General features: G+C 39.4%; 2 protein-coding genes across 3 annotated transcripts; one reads left to right on the forward strand and one right to left on the reverse strand.

Annotated features, from left to right (window-relative positions):
* The first annotated feature begins 1,597 nt into the window (after positions 1–1,597).
* On the forward strand, positions 1,598–5,962 carry LOC117828909 (diamine acetyltransferase 1-like). The gene is made up of 6 exons (XM_034706311.1): positions 1,598–1,858; positions 3,644–3,695; positions 3,777–3,857; positions 5,205–5,306; positions 5,408–5,448; positions 5,539–5,962. Exons 1-6 carry the CDS (start codon positions 1,796–1,798, stop codon positions 5,713–5,715), a joined length of 516 nt encoding a protein of 171 aa, XP_034562202.1. The 5' UTR covers positions 1,598–1,795; the 3' UTR covers positions 5,716–5,962.
* Positions 5,963–12,602: 6,640 nt separating this feature from the next.
* Positions 12,603–18,493, reverse strand: LOC117829350 (MICOS complex subunit MIC26-like). 2 transcript variants are annotated; one of them, XM_034706980.1, is made up of 9 exons: positions 18,398–18,493; positions 17,954–18,055; positions 17,080–17,202; positions 16,799–16,831; positions 16,427–16,481; positions 16,165–16,260; positions 15,848–15,939; positions 13,558–13,647; positions 12,603–13,467 (listed from the first exon to the last, which is right to left on the reverse strand). In XM_034706980.1, exons 1-9 carry the CDS (start codon positions 18,413–18,415, stop codon positions 13,429–13,431), a joined length of 648 nt encoding a protein of 215 aa, XP_034562871.1. In that variant the 5' UTR covers positions 18,416–18,493; the 3' UTR covers positions 12,603–13,428. The 2 variants fall into 2 exon arrangements, with proteins under 2 accessions (XP_034562871.1, XP_034562872.1); XM_034706981.1 differs by having other exon boundaries at positions 12,609–13,464.
* Positions 18,494–19,151: the final 658 nt, after the last annotated feature.

The raw sequence follows: 19,151 nt of genomic DNA on the forward strand, positions 1-19,151 counted from the left end.
AGCACCACATTTACTCTTTCTGTTCTTACATCAGGCCTGATATCTGCAGACCTGCTGCAAACCAGATTAATCAACTGGTAGTCTTTAAAACAGATGTATTTAAGGATAAGAGCCCCTGCTTTGTCCACAAAATCAACACAAACCAAAAGTTCATTTTAAAAGTTTTATTTGGAGTTTTTTATGCTTTCATTGAGAGGATAGGACAGTGGATAGAGCAGGACACTGGGGGGGAGAGAGTGGGGGGGTTACATGCAACAAAGGACTGAAATCGAACACAGGCCGCCCACTCTGAGGACTACAGCCTCTGTACACTGGGCTTGGGATTTAACAGCTATGCCATGCATTTTAACAGATGGTAAACTTGCACTGCACTGCTCTATTCTTTGGACCAGTCAAAGCGCCATGTTCACACACATTCACACACTTGTCCTCGCACTGTATGGAAGTGCAGCACTAACTCAAGGACTGAATGCGTTCACCTCCTTTGCCTCAGGATGTTGGAGTGATATGTTGCAGCCTTGCCTAACCTTGGTGCCTGTGAGGGGTGGAAAATTCCACTTGTGTTTCTGGTCTTGGGTGTGTTTCAACACTACTGTTTTTGGAGGATTTGACACACCTTGAAAAATTGAGTAATATATGTGTGAGGCTTGCAACACAAACAGTATGTCTTTACATAATGATTGTGTGTAACAGTTTAAAGGAGGAGTTTTTACACTTTGTACTTCTGTATGTTTTACTCACTTTCATTGATTATTTTAGTGATTTAATATACTGAATGTACCTTTAAATTAAATGATTACACAACTCAACTTAAACTTTAAGCAGAAACTACTTCATTAAGTTTCTGTCTTCATCATCAAAAACAAAGATCCTGTGACAAAGTGAAAACAGAGCATACCTCTCCCCTCATTGTTTGTCTTTCTTCATTTTGTCTTAATCCTACCATAAAACTTGCATTAGATACTTACAGTGGAAGAAAAGCAAGCTAAGCTCCACAAAGTGACCTGTTTCAGGGGATTTGGTTACAGCTGGGGGAAGCTACCGCATAAATACTCACCACTGCTTTAGGAACACTGGATTGCATTTGTGGGAGTTAGAGCTCAAGGGGATCAATGTTTTCCTGGTTCCTCCAAGTGGGATTGATGGAATGCACAGATGCTGTAAATACTGAATGTACCTTTAAATTAAATACATAATGTTACATTTCTGCTTCACAAACAGTATGTCTTTACATAATGATTGTTTGTAACAGTTTAAAGGAGGAGTTTTTACACTTTGTACTTTAGTGTATTTTGCTCACTTTTAATTGATTATTTTAGTGGTTTAATATACTGAATGTACCTTTAAATTAAATGATTACACAATGTTACATTTCTACTTTAACTTTAAGCAGAAACTACTTCATTAAGTTTCTGTCTTCATCATCAAAAACAAAGATCCTGTGACAAAGTGAAAACAGACCCTGATGCGAGCATACCTCTCCCCTCATTGGCTGACAGAATACCCCGAGGCTGTCGCTGATTCGTCAGAAATCTGAGCACTGTGACGTCAGGCCTATGGCGTTCGAGCACGAACCGGGTATATAACCCCCGATGTAAACAAAGGGTAGCTCAGTTGAACGGCAGCGACCCAGCCGAGGGTGATTTCTACTGAATGTCCCTGACTCGACGAACGCGTCCGGATCCGAGGCTCACTGTGGGGAAGACGCCACTCTGAAGCGAATGAAGAAACAATTAATCTTTCACTTCACATACAGAGGACTTCTAACGAGAGGAAAAAAGAGTAAAAGAAGAAAATGGAGTATAAATTACGGAAAGCTGAACCCAAAGACGTGCCTGATATATTACGACTCGTGAAGGTAAGCTAGCTAATCTAAAAAAAACTCTTTAAATAACGTTTAAATATCATTATATATATTAAATGAGTCAACATAACGGTCACCTGGCTGCTACGTGCTAACCGGCTAGCTAACCGTTGAGTCCTGAACTCTCCATGAACTCTATTATTTTACACCTCCTCCTGACTCCCCCCCATGTAAAGTCCCAATCCTCCATATATCACATATCTCATCGTGTATTAATGATAGAGTGATGGAGCAGCCTCAGGGGGAAATGTCTGAGGGATATCCGAGTGTGAGATTAAGGCCGCCGGCCTTTGTTTACGGGCAGGCGACTCATATCCGGATGTCCTTATATGGACACTCTTACCGTTAAGCTCGTGTTCTCACCGAGGCTGACCCTGATGAAGAGAGCTCAGCCTTTAGAACCACCAAACCCACAGAAACCCACAGAAACAACACTAATAACTCTGTTTAATGGTTAGTCACAGCAGTGGTTTGACTCACACATGAAAGTAAAACTCAAGAAGAGTTAAAACTACTCTCCAAACCCCAAATGGACTTCTTTAAATCCTTTATTTTGGCCATCAACAGCCCTAAAATGTAAATAATGCCTCTCTGACTGCAGTTCAATACAGGGAAATATCAGTGTTTTCAACTGGTGTAACCACTGCATTGATGAGAGATGTTCTGTATCTCATAAAAAAATGAGATAATCTCTGGCACGCTTCTGTAGCAGTTATTTTGTGTTTGTCTTCCTTCATTTTGTCTTAATCCTACCATAAAACTCACATTAGATACTTAAAGTGGAAGAAAAGCAAGCTAAGCTCCACAGAGTGACCTGTTTCAGGGATTTGGTTGCAGCTGGGGGAAGGATTGTATTCGTGGGGTTAGAACTCAAGGGGATCCCTGTTTTCCTCCTGGTTCCAAGTTGGATTGATGGAATGCACAGATGCTGTAAATCCAACCTACCATCTGTGCAATATATCATGATCTAAAGTAGAGAAAAGTAGGCTAATATATTGTGAGAGCTTGAGCTAGCACATTGTAGACTCTTAAAAGAACAGAAAAGTATTTAGATCTACTGAAGGTTTGTTGGAGTCGATTGATTTAATAACTATACATTTTATAACACCGGAAACACGCTCTTATTTGCACTCTCATACGGTCTATGTCAACACGGACTGTAGTTTTCCAATAAATGTAAAGAGTCAAAGGGAGTCACCCAGTTTTTCAAAGTCTAGGGTTAATTTTCATGAATCATCCAGCATCAATAGACATTTATAAATCAATCAGACTTTATTTATAAATCACTTTTCACACGATGACATTAGAACACAGTGCTGTACATAAAAACAACCTAAAATAGAATATAAATTAAGAATAAGATCCCAAACCCACCGCACAATCCTCAGGTTAAGAACACAATATTTGCAACTATAGTAAAAACAATAAAATGAAAGATAAGAAGTTGCTGAACAAACAGAGGAAACGCTCTCATGATATCTTAATAAGGAAACACTGGAGGTAAAATACGGTGTTAAAACTCAGACAGGAAATTAAACTCACCAAAATAAATACATTTTTAAGATAATAAAACACTAAAATATTAAACCATTAAAAGAAAATAAGATGCTTTACTTAAAATATAAATAGAATAGAATAAAATAAAATTTGACCTAGATAAATGAATGAATTTACTCTTATTGACTGGTTTCTTTTAATCATACGTCTCTTTAGAGGGTGATTTTGTTGAACCCGTCTAATCAGCTCCACAGCTAACATGTCTCCCTCTGTTTGTTTCAGGAACTTGCTAAATACGAAGAGATGGAGCACCAGGTGACACTGACTGAAAAAGGTGAGCTCTACTCTACTTGAATCTTAAGTGAACAACTCTTCATTCTGTCCTTGTACTCAACTGTTCTCTATTTCCTTGCAGACCTCCTTGAGGATGGGTTTGGTGAAACCCCGTTTTACCACTGCATCATCACTGAAATCCAAGGAGAGGACAGCAGTGACGGTACGAAGCGTTTCACTTCCTCAGAGCGCTCGAGTTTCACTTCTGTGTTCCTGCACAGAGAAACGGTTCAGATGAGTTCAGACGCACGCAGACGCGTAGCTCATAGTTTGGTGTTTTCTTTCTGCTGAGTTTAAAACCTTCAGTGTTTAAAGTTTTATGAACTACACTCCCAGATTAAGAAACCCTAGGTTAAGCTGATGACGGCGTCGCTTCCACCATCTGCTCAGACCGGCGTTGTTTACCTTAGAGTGCATGTAAGGATCCAGCTTCCTGGTTGTGTGTCACGCTCTGCTGCAGCTGCTGCACTGCAGGTGTTAAGCCTGTTTATGAGAAGGCTGTGAGTCACACTCAGAGTATACATTATCAATCAGACGTTACATGGAAATATGATGCAGTGATATAATAACAACACAAAGAGCTCTACATAAAAATAGAATACATTAAAAATACAAATACAATGTATGCAAAATAATAATGCTAAAAATAAAATAAATAAAAAAATGAGAAATAAAATGAGGTTAAGAACGTGATGCATAAAATAATAAAAATGCTAAAAATAAAATGAATATTTAAAAAATATAATGTTAAGAACATGATGTATATAAAAAATAATAATAATTCTAAAGAAAATTAAAATAAAAAAAATTCATGAGATAATAAAACACTAAGATTAAACCAGTAGAAGAAATAAAGATGCTACACTAAAAGTAAATACAGCTAAATGAAACAAAAGAAAATATTAAAAAGCTGGAGAGGTAATTTTTTTTAATCAAATTAATACCTAAATAAAATATGAAATAATCCAAAATAAAATAAAAAATAAAAATGAATTGTTTAAATAATATAAATGTCTATAATGATTTTTTTTAAACAGTATTTATTCAAAAAAGTGACTTAAATTTAAACTAGATCATAAATAAATGAAGACAAGGCAGTTGTTGTGAGTTTGCTTTTAAGAATGTGATAAATATATATTTAACTTCTTTTAATCACACAACGTAAGACTTCAATCATCTTCTAATAATAGCTTTTCACGTTTTAGAATGAGACTAAATGTTGTTTACTTGCTAACAGAAGTGGGTCTTAGTGGTTTTGTTCCTCCGTGAGTTAATGTCTAACTTGAACAAGTATCTGAGACATGCAGTGAAAAGGTTTCAGACCGGTCTGTCATCCTGTACACTTAGAGACGCCGTCTTCAAGACTTAATGAATGTTTTCAAGTGAGAACATGAAACAGTGAGGTCATCCACCTGAAGGCAGTTCTGGTTTCCTGTTATAAAAACATGCTATAACGAGCACTGATAGCTCCGGATGTAGACTGATCCTCCTCCCCCTTGTGTCTCCTCAGACCTGAAGGTGGTGGGATTCGCCATGTACTACTTCACGTATGACCCCTGGGTCGGCAAACAGCTCTACCTGGAGGAATTCTACGTGATGGAGCAGTACAGAGGTGAGACCAGATTTAACTGATTACATTTAAAGATTTAACGCTGCTTCTCTTTTTTAATGTATGACCTTTGACCTTCGTCCTCTCTCTGCTCCCTCTCTCAGGGCTCGGCATCGGCTCGGAGCTCCTGCGGCACCTCAGTAACGTAAGTGTTCGTACTGAACGCCTGAACAGAATCATAACATGCATTTAAAGCTCAGTCAGTAATGCCCTCGCTCTTGTTCCCCCCCCTCAGCTGGCGATGAAGACGCGCTGCACCGGCATGATGTTCGTGGTCGCGGAGAACAACGAGTCGTCCGTTCAGTACTACAAGCGACGCGGCGCCGAGGATCTGTCGCAGGAAGAGGGCTGGAGGCTCTTCAGGTTCGACAAGGACAGCCTCGTCAAGATGGCGACTCCGGCCGAGGAGTGACGGCGCTCCGAGGCAGCAGAACGCGAGGGTCTGAGCAGAGCGGGAGAGGTTAACCTCCGAGTCTCAGACGGGAGTTCAGCTTTTTAAAAAGGGCAGTTTTGGTTTGATCAGTTTGTAGTTCACTTTAGAACGCCTGTTTGTGTTTGTTGCTCTGAATCACTTATTGTTTAAAATTTAACGACTCCTTGTTATTGTTGCGCTTTTAGAAGTTTTAGTCACTTATATTTGAAATAAACATGTAATCACACACCGCAGTGATGTCATCATTTCATGGAGGGTTGTGCAGGTTGTTACTGAAATCAGAATCCTGACAGGGTGAGACAAGATCCTGACGCTAGTGTTCCCGCCTCTCAATCAAGTTAGCCACGCCCTTATTTGGGCGTAACTTGTTATAACAATTCACCCTGTACAGTGTGTGCTGAGAGAGGAACGAGCTCTTCAGACCTAAACTGTGTTTTTTTAACCAGGCTGTAAACATGTTTATGTAACATGTAAAGAGCGTCTTCTTTGAATGGGTGTGTATGTGGTTTCCTGTTTTTCTGCAGTTTATAACACTTCCGCCTTAGCCTCATATTTTAACACTGTGGGTTGCAGGTTGAATGGAACTCATCAAAGTAGAGTAGAATGCTCTGGTTGATCAAAACCAAGTAGAACAATGATTCATTCTACAGACGACTGGAGGTTGCTGCTTAGTTAAAATTCATGTTTTCAACACGTAGTTTCAGCAAAGTTAAGCAGAGTTCGTTCAAACGTGTGAGATATGATTCATCCATTCAACATCTGGAATGGTTTGCAGCTTCAGAGCGAGCATCAGAAGTCGATAGAAAGGGGCACTGGTGGCCTAGCGGTCTAAGTGCCCCACATACAGAGGCTACAGTCCTCGTCGTAGCGGCCGCCGGCTCGATTCCCGGCTGGTCGACCATTTCCTGCATGTCCTCGTCCGCTCTCTACTCCCCACATTTCCTGTCTCTCTTCAGCTGTCCTATCAAATAAAGGCAAAAAGGCCAAAAAATATAACTTTAAAAAAAGAAGTTGATAAAACATCCTCACCTCTGCTTAAAGCTGCTGTTGGTAGTCCTGGAATAAACTTCAGTTCAGGGAGAGATTTTGAATGTCAACTCTGCTCCTCTCTGCTCCTGTAAGCCCCGCCCACAAACAGATCGTAGTGCATGCTCAATCAGGACGATGTAGGAGGACCAACCAGGAGAGTGGCTCTGATTGGTCAGAGCTGATGGGAGCGATTGGAATTTATAGATTGTTGGATTTATTGATGGCTGTTGATGAGTGTTCTGACTTTTTGCCAAACACTTTTCTTTTACCCCAATTTCACCAAGTGCAGCTTTAAACTGAGGAGCTGCTCTGGAAATATTCATCCTTTCACGTTACTTTTATATGTCAGATGAGGTTTAGCATAAATGATGACCTTTTTTTACCCCTTAGAACCAAAACATCATGCAGTGTGTCAACATATTCAACCATCCCACTGCAGAAAGTTTATGTGCACTCAGAAATATCACAAAATGCAAGAAACCCCAAAAACAGAATCCAGAAGAGGGCAAATATGCTTTAAGAAGTTTCTGTGAAGGAAACCAAAGGCTGGTTTCAGAGCATCAGCAGCTTATTGACTTGAAATCCTTCCTCTTCTAAGTTATGAACACTTCTGCTCCTCCGTTCTCTTTATGACTCTGTTTAAATGTTTTGGGATTGGTTCATGGAGTTCCTCCAAAGTTCTCCAGGTGAGAAGTTTATCAGAACTTGTTATGACTCCAGACGGCCGACACAGATTAAACTCACGTCTTGTTTTTTACGTAACGAGCAGCCGCAGCAGAAACTCTTATCATGAAGCGAGGTGACTCCAGGAGAAACTCAAACACCTTCTCAGTGTGAGGAAGAAGTTCACCACGATGTGTGGGTCAGAGTTTAACTTTGAGACTGTTTGTGCTCACAGATAAGAGACATGAGACGCTATTCACTCCAGACATAATACATCCCTGACCTTTGACACCAGTAACGGTTGTTTACGTTTGATTGTTGCACTCTTTGTCCTGTGAAACATTCACCGGGGGGTGTTATGGAAAACATTGCTGCAGTGATTTTCCACGACACGAGAACGACGACTTCAGAGGTCAAGATTTCTCTGATTAATCCCGATTATGAAACAACCTCACATCAATGTTTTAAAACACATGGAGGAAACTAAGTTCAGACTGAAACATCAGTCAGAGTTTACAGCGTCTGAAACAGAAACAGAAGTGTTTGTGAGAAAACGTTCAGACACCTCGACAGCGCCTCGTTACCAGAAACAAAAAAAGGAACTTAAACCGCTTTAACACGACTGAAGAGGAACAGGAGAGGAACAGGAGCACCCACAGGGCGTCTGGTGTCAGGGACGTTTCCACTTCTCACTAAAATATTAAAGTTCATTAAACTAAGAAACAGCTGATCCAAGTTCTCACAGGACTTTAAACTTCCTCATGCTGATGTAGAAATGATGTTTGAACATGTTCAAGACTGGAGCAGGATTATTCTCTGACTTAGTGAAACTTATGAAGTCATAAATACAAAGAAATTATAATTATATATATTTTTAAATGTATGCATGAACAAAATATAAATATAAAGACAGATTTATACAATTTCCTGTGTTTAGATAAATAACAATCTTCAGTAAAAATATTAAAGTTAAAGCATTAATGCATTTTTTCTGTGTTCATTTATGTAAGTGATAAAAATGTAAAAAAAAAATAATTTATTGATTTTTAAAGGTGACATATCATGCAAAATTGACTTTTTAATGGTTCTCTACCTGAAATCTGTGTCCCTGTCTACAAACCCCCTGAAAAGTCAAAGACTCCATTCTGCCCCTGTTCTGATTTCTCCACCTTTCTGTAAATGTGTGCTGAAACCAGCCGTTTCAGACTTCCGTGTTTTTGTTACGTAACAACAATATCCGGTCTGTAACAGGAAGTCAGAGCTCGGAGCTTGTTCAGCCCATAGACTGTATAAAATACAACTCAATCCCTCCTCCATTTTTCATTACCTGCACAAATGTGTGCTAACAAGGAGCTTAGGAGGGAGGCATGCTAGTTGTAGGCTGTCTTAATAAACACAAAGGTCGGTTTTACTCCCCACGTCTGCAGATTTGAAGATCTAGTGGATGATTTTTATTTATCATGGATAAGTGCTAGCGCTAGTTAGCATAGCCACATAGCTACATGTTCGTAGCTGTGTACCAAGACACACGTCTACATACTGACAAAAAAAACAACAAGAAACACTAAATCTGTGACCAATCCTTCAGAAAGGTCCTGCTACAGGCGCCTCTCCGTCAGGATCAGATTCTGGATCAGATTCAGAGGATTGAAGTAACGCGATCTCTGAGCAGCCTTGTATATTCAGCCAACATGTAAACATTAGATCAACGTGCTGGAGAGCCGAGACCATATCCACTTCCTGAGGGGGCGTGGTCAGAGGGAAAACAGAGTGTTCTGATGAGGGCTGAAGAAGAGGGTTTTTCAGGCAGACCAGAATCTGATTTCAAAGTGTTTTTTTGAGCATAAACTTTAAAGACATGTTTTGGGGACCTCTTAGACCAATATATGTTGATGACAAAAGCGTGATATGTCCCCTTTAAATTATTCATGATATTGCTTTATTTTTCAATATATACGTCCTCTAAGAAAAACACAAATAAATGTTCCAAAACAAATTGAATGCTTTAAAAAAAAAAAAATTATATTTGATTTATTTGTAAAGGGACCAGGTACAATATTTCACATTAATGTCACCATCTGATGCATTATACCAGAGTTAGCTTAAAGCTAATTTTACATCTGCAGTCCCTTGGAAGGTCACAATTAAAATGCTTGCACTTACTTGCTAATGATCCATGTTTTTAAGTTACAAAATTAATTTATTCATTTATTTTTACACATTTGTATTCAAATATTTACATTGTTGAATCTTTTATTTTTTCACTTTCTTCTCATTGATTTTTAGGCAGATAGAAAACATAAATAAAGACAAACATGAAGGATGTAAAGAAAATGAATAAGGAGAGAAGAATCACAGAAAGAGGATATAATGCTGCCGGTGATTGATGAAATGTACAGCACCAATACAAGTCATGCAATAATAAACAACAGAAACAAAAAAATTAAAAATAAGCACAACAAAATAAAACACAAACAAACATAATGTTAGCATCAGTGCGTTAAAGAGGGTTCAGGAAAGTTCAAGAGCAGTATGAGGTTTTCATCCATCTATCCAAGAGGACTTCTATATTTCATGAAAGTATTTTCTCTGTTAGTCAAGTGTAAAATATTCACCAAATATGTATCAATGCATGGGTTTGTGTCTCCTAAAACAAATACAGTAGGAAGTGTGTCTGGAGTAATGTTTGTGTTGAATGCTCTTGATATGTAATCAAACACAAAGCTCCAGAAGGAGGCTCATTTAGTTTTGTTCCAGTGTGTTGTTTACATTGATCGTAAAGTGAGGAATCTTTTATGTCCATGTTCTTTAAAGTTTTATCCCCCTTTACTCTGAATCAACCTCTCTTGGATCGATCTCCATCTTTATCTCCAAACTCTTGAGCAGATTTATTTCTTTATGGCGCTCCTGTCAGTCCGAACACGGGGTCAGAGTTACATCACGTCGTCTACTCGTCTGCAGACTCGTTACATCAGTGAATAAATCAAAATCAGACGGAGGGAAAAAAACAAGAAACCAGATTAAAGTGGAATATCTGTTTGAGATCCGACTCTTAGAGAAACAAGAGTTCATCTCTGAGGGCGCTCCTGTGGTTTCATGAGGAAGTGCTGCAGAGAATAAACAACGACAACAGGTCGATGAACTCTGCATGAGAGCAGTCTGAACGTCAGTGAGACTCAACAAACTCAAAGTGTTGATTTAAAGAAGCGACGCACAGAGACGTCTCCTCAGTCAGATGTCAGGTTTTATTACATTACACAGAAACATATTAGTGCATCAGTAGAAGCAGACAGTAGACACATTCTCATTCACTTCATCAATAAGGACATCGACCTGGAGCACACACTCGGCCCTTCACTGGAGCACAGTTGTGTGATTAGCAGCATGAAAACAACAAGATCCATTCAAAACCAACACTGAACACAGAGTGTGTGAGCCATCTTCACCTGAATTATGAGCCCCATTTAATATCAGCTACTGTCCCTTTAAGAACAAGAGCACACCTTCTTCAGAAGCCTCCTCCAGTGTTGCCTGTTACAAAGTCATCATTAAGCTAACGTGTGTTTCTCTTTTTAAAAACACAGATCTACTCTGGTTCAAGTGGGAGGAGGAGGGGTTTTGGGGGGATGGGGAGCGGGTCAGGGGTTTGAAATTTTGGGGGGTTAATAGTGTTGAAGTGGATGTTCTAGGATTTTCAATTTATTAAGAATATGAGGTGGGATTTTGTATTAGCTCAATTTATTCATAATCTGCTGAATTCAGAATTTATTATATTTTTAATATTTTTTTCCCCAATTTTGTCAAAGTTAATCTGAAAGTTATGGACTAAAAGAAGTAAGGCAATGTCGTATTATTGTATTAAGAAATTTTCCATCTCTGTAAAAATATTTTAAAAGAGAGAAAAAGAGAATTTATGAAATATAGCCAAATGTCTTGGACCCCAAATCTGACCCAGGAAGTGAGTCTCTTTTAAAGAGACTCCCCAATCTGTGATGTCACACATTGAGCCGATCTTGTGGGATTCCTGTGACTTTCTGAACAAGCTACACTACCAGTCTAAAGTTTTTGACACACCTTCTCATTCAATGGTTTGTATTTATTTTAATTATTTACAACATTGTAGATTAATACTGAAGACATCAAAACTATGAAATCATCTGGTTTTGCCATAATCTGGATTACAACAATAGAGCTATCCATTGTGTGCTAACCCTACCTCTGAACAACTGATGGTCTCAAACACATTAAGAAGGCAAGTCATTCTACTAATGAACTCTTGACAAGGCTCATGTTCATTAGAAACCAGTCCAGGAGACCACTTCATGAAGCATACTGAGAGAAACCATTCCAGGAGACCACTTCATGAAGCAGACTGAGAGAAACCATTCCAGGAGACCACTTCATGAAGCAGACTGAGAGAAACCATTCCAGGAGACCACTTCATGAAGCAGACTGAGAGAAACCATTCCAGGAGACCACTTCATGAAGCAGACTGAGAGAAACCATTCCAGGAGACCACTTCATGAAGCAGACTGAGAGAAACCATTCCAGGAGACCACTTCATGAAGCAGACTGAGAGAAACCATTCCAGGGGACCACTTCATGAAGCATACTGAGAGAAACCATTCCAGGAGACCACTTCATGAAGCAGACTGAGAGAAACCATTCCAGGAGACCACTTCATGAAGCAGACTGAGAGAAACCATTCCAGGAGACCACTTCATGAAGCAGACTGAGAGAAACATTCCAGGAGACCACTTCATGAAGCAGACTGAAAGAAACCATTCCAGGAGACCACTTCATGAAGCAGACTGAGAGAAACCATTCCAGGAGACCATTTCATGAAGCAGACTGAGAGAAACCATTCCAGGAGACCACTTCATGAAGCAGACTGAGAGAAACCATTCCAGGAGACCACTTCATGAAGCAGACTGAGAGAAACCATTCCAGGAGACCACTTCATGAAGCAGACTGAGAGAAACCATTCCAGGAGACCACTTCATGAAGCAGACTGAGAGAATACCAAGAGTGTGCAAAGCTGTCATGAAGGAAAAAGGGGGCTACTTTACAGAATCTAAAATATTAAACATATTCTGCTTTGTTTAACACTTTTTAAAAAATTAAATAATTCCATAAATGTTCTTTTATAGTTTTGATGTCTTCAGTATTAATCTACAGTGTTTACAATAATTAAAATAAATACAAAGATGTTGAATTAGAAGGTGTTTCCAAACTTTTGACTGGTAGTGGATGTAAAAGCGGTCTAAAACACAAAACTAAAACTTACATCACGTTTAGTATTGACATCCAACATTTTAACTTCATATTTGTTTGTAAAATATGAAATAACACCTCTTTAAGTTTTCCGTTTTGGCGTACGGTCAGACTACGTCACGGAACCTGACGAGGGTTTATGGAATGGAACGGGAGAGATCGTCTTTAAACACTCCAGAAGCCCACAGCTGCACAATCTTATACATCTGTTATAAACCAACAAACAATAAAAATACATTAAAATAAAGATTCTTTAAATATGTTTCATAAACTGTTGGTCACATTTCACTTCAGGCTGTAAAGTAAAACTGTTTGGAGAGCAGATTATTTCTCTGTTTGGTCCGTAAAAAGGTTGGAGTCCAATGTGGCGTTTTGGACAATTACAACAACAAGAATTAGCATTTGGCAGTTATGATGCTGCAGAAACTCGACACCATGCCCATGCTTTCTTGCAGAAAACAGAAAGCTGAGGTGATCAAAGGAGAGAGTAGGAGGGGTGACAGTGGAGAGAGAGGTTTGTTGACTGGAACACTTGATTATGATTTAAATTAAACACTACAGGTGTTGATCTGAACAGGTGAGGCGTTCAGGAACGACTCGGAAACATTCAACACACCTTCTTCTTCAAGTCACCGGGATATGACTTCAGTAATCTATAAAGGTCCTGATGTGTGTGTGACTGTAAGTGTGAGTGTGTTACTGGGAGGCGACCGTCTTCTTCGTGAATCAGCTGCTCGAGTCGTCGCCGTCTGTTCGCTCCTTCTTCTGACGACAAAAGGAAATATTAACGTCAATTTTAAAATCCATCATAATGTTAGAACTTTAACAGAGAGAACTCTGAGCTGCAGGTCTCACCTTCTTTTTTCCAAACGGTGGATCCTTCCACAGATTCTCCACCTGCGCCCGGCCCTGCTGAGCCCAGGTGTTCACGGAGTCCCGACTCACCTGAAACCAGAGTGACATCATCAGCTGAGCACGCACATCGATCCCACACCGGCTAACGGCTCATAGATGAAGTGCTTTAAATTGCAAATCAGCCGCTCAGTGTCTCTTTTAATCTCCTGAACTGGTGTGTGTTCATATCAGCGCCCCGCCCGGCCCCGCTCGTCTGGTCCCTCTGAACGAGCTGTGATCGTTCCGGGTGTGTCTCTGTGACCTCTGTGTGCTCGGGTGCTCTGGGTGTGATAACGATTATAGAAAAACGACTCAGAGATCAGTGGAAATTAGAAACACAATTCACAGCCAGGACTTCCTGCAGGAACAGCTCGACCCTTCCTGAGAGGAAGGGAGTCACAAGTCAAACAAACACACGATGATTCCCACTAACACGGCTGGAAAGTTTGACTCTACGTGATGTCAGTCAGGGAGCGATTTCCCTCCATCCTGATAAATCTCTCAAACTCTCTGACTCTGTGGGAATATAAAATACCCACCGACTAACCATCCACTCCTAAAATAAAACCTCTGTGACAGCAGGCGCTCTTTAGAGTTCCTGCTTTGACAGCAGCTTCCTGAGGATATTCTGGTACTTCAACCAAACGTGAAACAAAGAAACAGATTAAAGCGTCCCATTAAAGCTCCTGTAAGGGATTTTATGTCTGTGTGGATTCTGGCGCCCCCTGTGGACAAAGTGATAGCGTTGATGAGCGTTTTTTAACCAAACTCTGTCACCTTTTAATTAACAAAAACAATGATCAATCATCCAGTCTGACACCCACCCCCCCTCTCCTCTGTTACAGACATTAAAACTGACTTTAAAGAAACTGTAAATCTTGTTGTTGATGATCTTGTTTGCTTGTGTCGGTCAGGGGTTCCCAAACTTCTCAGCCTGCGACCCCCAAAATAAAAGTGCCAAAGACTTGTGACCCCCCTGTCCCTCGAAGTGATTAAATGTTGCTTCATACTTCAAAATTAATTTACCTTCATGCACATGTGACTCCAAACATTAACCTTTAGCTAACCCTAACTTTAGGAGTCATCTGGCAACAAAGAAAGGCTAATGAAATGTACTTATTTGCAGGTTTTATTTCAAATGTAACTATTTTTGTCTATATTTTTTAAATAATGGGTAAAATAAGCTAATTTAAAAAACTTGAAAAAAAAATGTGGAAGACATCTTGCAATCCCCCCACTGGTGTCTCACAACACCTCAGGGGGTCCTGACCCACACTTTGGGACCCTGTCACTTCAAGGTGTCACTTTTAATTAGAGTCTTATTCAGGAACAGATAAAAACTCCTCACAGGAGCTTTAAACCTCCTGCTGACTTCTTCACAACTCTGATTACAGGTAAGAGACAGAGGTGCAGTTTTACATGGAATATATACGTTCTTTTTTTTTTTAATCAAATCCTTTTTGTAAGAACAAAAATTGCTAAGATTTTTTTAGCATTTCATGCAATATTTTTGTTTTTTGATTTGTATTTTTTGTATTTTTAAATATTTGCATTCCGACATTTTTTTTAGCATTTCATAAAATAATTTAAAAAAATGTTTGCTAATGAAATTAATTTCAATAATTATTTTGCACTTTGTGAATTTTTGTTTTTGTTTTATTTGAATATTTCTGCATGAAGTTTAACTCTTTTTTTTAACTTTTATTGAAACACTTTTACTGAAATAGGTGAGATTTTCCTTGGAATATATACATTCTTTTTTTTTATTGAATCCTTTTTATAAGAACAAAAACTGCTACAATTTTTTTTCCTTTTCATGCAAATTTTTTTTTTTTGATTTGTATTTTTTTGTAATTTTAAATATTTGCATTCTGATATTTTCATAAAATAATTTTAAAAAATGTTTGCTAATAAAATACATTTTGATCATTATTTTAAACTTTGTGAATTTTTTGTTTTGTTTTATTTTAATATTTTTGCATCAAGTTTTAATCTTTTTTTTTAATTTTATTGAAATATTTTTCTATTGTCTTGAAATGTTTGTGCAGTTGAGCTTCAGGGCCACCGTACGTCCACCTCCTCTAAGTTACCCTCAAAGGGAATGTTCAGATCAGACTCCTCATCATTGAAGAGTTATCAGCCGTGACTCTGGTGTTAACTTGTGTCTTAAGTGTAGTCGCCGGGTCATAAGCAGGATAACGTAAAGTGAACGGGTGTTGATGCAGATTAGAATCCAAACATGGTAACACACCTTAAAGAGGGAGGCGGCCTGTTGAGGGTAAAACATGGAGGCACTCAGAGCCATCAGCCCCACAGGGAACACCAGACGCTTCACCTTTGAGCCTGAAACAGAGAGTTTAACAGATCACTCAGACTTCTTTGACTTCACACTCAAGTTCAATATTCAAACTTCAGTCGTCCATCTTTGTTTTCTTTTGTTCTGTTAGATCGTAGCGTATCTCTTCCTGCACACTCGTTATCAGCAGCAGCAGTCTTTGACCTCGTTTTTCTCTGTGCAGGAATGCAGGTCAGTGTGTTTGTGTTTGTGTGCAGACCTGTGGAGGTTACCTTTGGCCAAATAGAGGCCCAGGAAGCCAGAGAAGCCCACCACGGCTACAGACGGGTACAGGTCCGGAGGGGGGTCACTAAGGAACTGGTACACATCTGGAAAATTACACCAAGAGATCAGCTGTGTCTTGCATTAAAACACAGGAAGCTCCTATAAAACTGCATTGTGGGAAATGTAGGCGCCATGTTTTAACAACAAAGAAGAACTTGACTGGAGTGAAATCAGAGTATGGAGGGCGACAGGTACACTGCTCTGTCTCACCTGTGACTGTGGTTATGGAGGTCGTTACTGTGGGCTCGACAGTCCTGTACACTTGCTGAGGGCCGAACATAACCACACACACAGAGAGAGAGAGAGAGAGAGAGAGAGAGAGAGAGAGGGTTACTTTCATCTGATAACAGCGGCTATCTTTTTCTTTCACCTGCCACTGATCACCTTATCTTCAGGGACAAAACAAACAGATGACACACTCTCACACGTTTTAACTGAACAGACGTTCGTGATCTCTTCGCTGCAGGACGGCAGAGAGAGGTGTAACTCAGATCTGACTGATTAAAGCTTTCAAGTATTCTCAGCCGCCGCTGCAGGAAGAGAGAGACGGAGACATCAGAGAGACCACGAAACGTCACTAACCTCAACTTTTTCCGCTGCAGCTGCGCCCGTTTGCTGCAAAACAAAAATTAAAGAGAGAATAATGTTTGTTTAGTTATAAAGCATTTCATCCTTTGCATCTTTTCTTTGTATTTCTGTACAGAAAGCTGAGCTCATTCACACAGTCTTTAGAAACATGGCTAAAATTCCAGAAGGTGGAGTTTTACAGTCCTAGTACTGATTGTTCTCTAATATTAATATCTTTAGTTCACAGTTTTCCTCCTGAAGTGAGGACACAGAGGTAGCGTCAGACGTAAACACACCTGACACTGGTTGGTGTACGGCTCCGCCCATTTTCTCAGCGATGCCACGCTCTGCTCCAGCTGCCCCGCCTCAGGCTCCACCAACTGAGCGGCTGCTTCAGGGGTGGTGTACAACGACGGCAGCTGAAATAAGAAATAACACATCAGGTTATTTCATGGATATAAAACTGAAAACAAACAGACTCAAAGCTCCGGTGAGGAGTTTGTTGACTGAACATTTCTCTTTTTAGCTACTTGCTCCGCCCCTTCAATGGATGCAAACTCATCTTTCAACTTTAGTTTTTATTTCTGTAAATACAAACTTTTAGTTTATTTTAACAAACTGAGTTTTAGTGACATTTTGTAACTAAATTAACTTTCTTTCTTTCTTTCTTTCTTGATCGTGAACAAATGAGATTAGCTTACACTGATGGTCCCTCACTACATAGCAGCCTCTACCATCAGTGAGTGAATGGGTATGAATGGGTGAATGTGACGAGTAGTGTAAAAGTGCTTTGGGTGGTCAGACAGACTAGAAAAGCGCTATATAAGTACAAGTCCATTTACCATTACCATAAATAAACTTGCCTTGTTATGAAACAGGAAGTTACAGAGCCGCCTTTTAATGACCTACAAATGCAAACAGGACCATGAGGGATGACGCTTACACTTTCTTTAATGAAGTTTTTAATGCAAACGGGTCAGCGACAGAATCCTGACAGAATTTAAAATAAATATTAAACCTTCCTTCTTTTTTATTTTTGCTCTCCTGCCCTCCAAAATGACATGTTTCAGTGGCTCTAATCCTCTCACATACATTCAGTTATTTTATATTCAACAGTATCTCCCTGCTCTCAGTCTCCTCCATAGACTGTATAAAGAGGTCTCTGCTCACCTCATCCAGGATCAGGACAGGTGTTGGACTCTTCTTCTTCGGCTCACCTGCAGCCAGCACAGAGCCGCACAGCAGGCCTGACGCTCCGGCACACAGCGACACCTGGCGGCAGAACACAGGTACTGACTCTGACGGCTGACAATGACGCTGGAGTCACTTTAACCATCAACAGACACAAATACAGAATAATAAACCTTTAAATGACATCAACACTTTCATTAAACTCGACTCTGTAAATAAAGATGGAGGACTAACAGACCTCTGAGCAGCTGCTAACAACATGCTAAAGGTTAGCTGTGACTCACTCAGCTTCGTTTTACTTCTTCCTGTTAGATTTAAACACACAGAACAATGCGCGTGCCCTCCATATAACACAGCTGGTGCTTAAGAAGTGATTCTGTTTAAAGTTACTCAGTTAATGTGATATTCGTAGAGGATACTCACCACTTTGACATATGACATCTTTCTCCTGAAGATGTTCGCTTTCTACGGCAAGTCGGAGGACTGACAACATAACAGCGCATGCGTAATTCAGTCCAGCGTTCTAGAATGGAATGTGTTCAAAGGTCTTTGATGGCATTCTGAGAGTTTAAACTAACGGCTGAATATTAAGTTCTACTGATACATGAAATATTAAAAAAAACATATACATCAGATTATGAATCTATCTAATGAGATTACATTTAATTTAGTCTTTATTTACATTTATTAAATGTGCTGGAGCTGTCATATTATGTGAAAATTATATCAAAAACATCACAAGAATAGAAATTTTAGGGACATTTTTCGTCACAGGATTATAATTTGTGCTTTGTGACCTTTTTTTTTTAGCCGTTCAAAATTGTATTTGTCCTTGTATCATCCTGGGTCCCGTCACAATATATTTATTTAATATTTCGACATTTATTTTATATAAAAATAAGAAAAATCTACTGAACTGAAGTATTAAATTAAACCGTAAAAAATGAGATAAATACATTAAAGTAAAAATGGAAATATTTAAAAGGAGCAGTGCGCAGAAATGGAAATATTAGCGACATCAAGTGGTGACATTCTAGAATGAATCCCTTCGTTCCCAACGGTGGCCGTGATGAACCAGAAGCTATCCCAAAAAAACGTTATAGTTAGTTATCTGACGATGTGTCGTGTTACCACCAGACAAGAATAAAAGACGTTATTTAACGTTTCAAGAAGTTGG

Source organism: Notolabrus celidotus, chromosome 17 (assembly GCF_009762535.1).
Source record: "Notolabrus celidotus isolate fNotCel1 chromosome 17, fNotCel1.pri, whole genome shotgun sequence".
NCBI classification, from domain to species: Eukaryota; Metazoa; Chordata; class Actinopteri; order Labriformes; family Labridae; genus Notolabrus; species Notolabrus celidotus.

Coding starts and splice junctions, on each gene's coding strand:
- LOC117828909 (XM_034706311.1), top strand. CDS start 1,796: ATGGAGTATAAATTACGGAAAGCTGAACCCAAAGACGTGCCTGATATA. Junction 3,858..5,204: donor AGGAGAGGACAGCAGTGACG/GTACGAAGCGTT, acceptor GTGTCTCCTCAG/ACCTGAAGGTGGTGGGATTC. Junction 5,307..5,407: donor CGTGATGGAGCAGTACAGAG/GTGAGACCAGAT, acceptor TCCCTCTCTCAG/GGCTCGGCATCGGCTCGGAG.
- LOC117829350 (XM_034706980.1), bottom strand. Junction 16,482..16,798: donor CTGCAGCGGAAAAAGTTGAG/GTTAGTGACGTT, acceptor TTCGGCCCTCAG/CAAGTGTACAGGACTGTCGA. Junction 15,940..16,164: donor GGGCCTCTATTTGGCCAAAG/GTAACCTCCACA, acceptor TCTCTGTTTCAG/GCTCAAAGGTGAAGCGTCTG.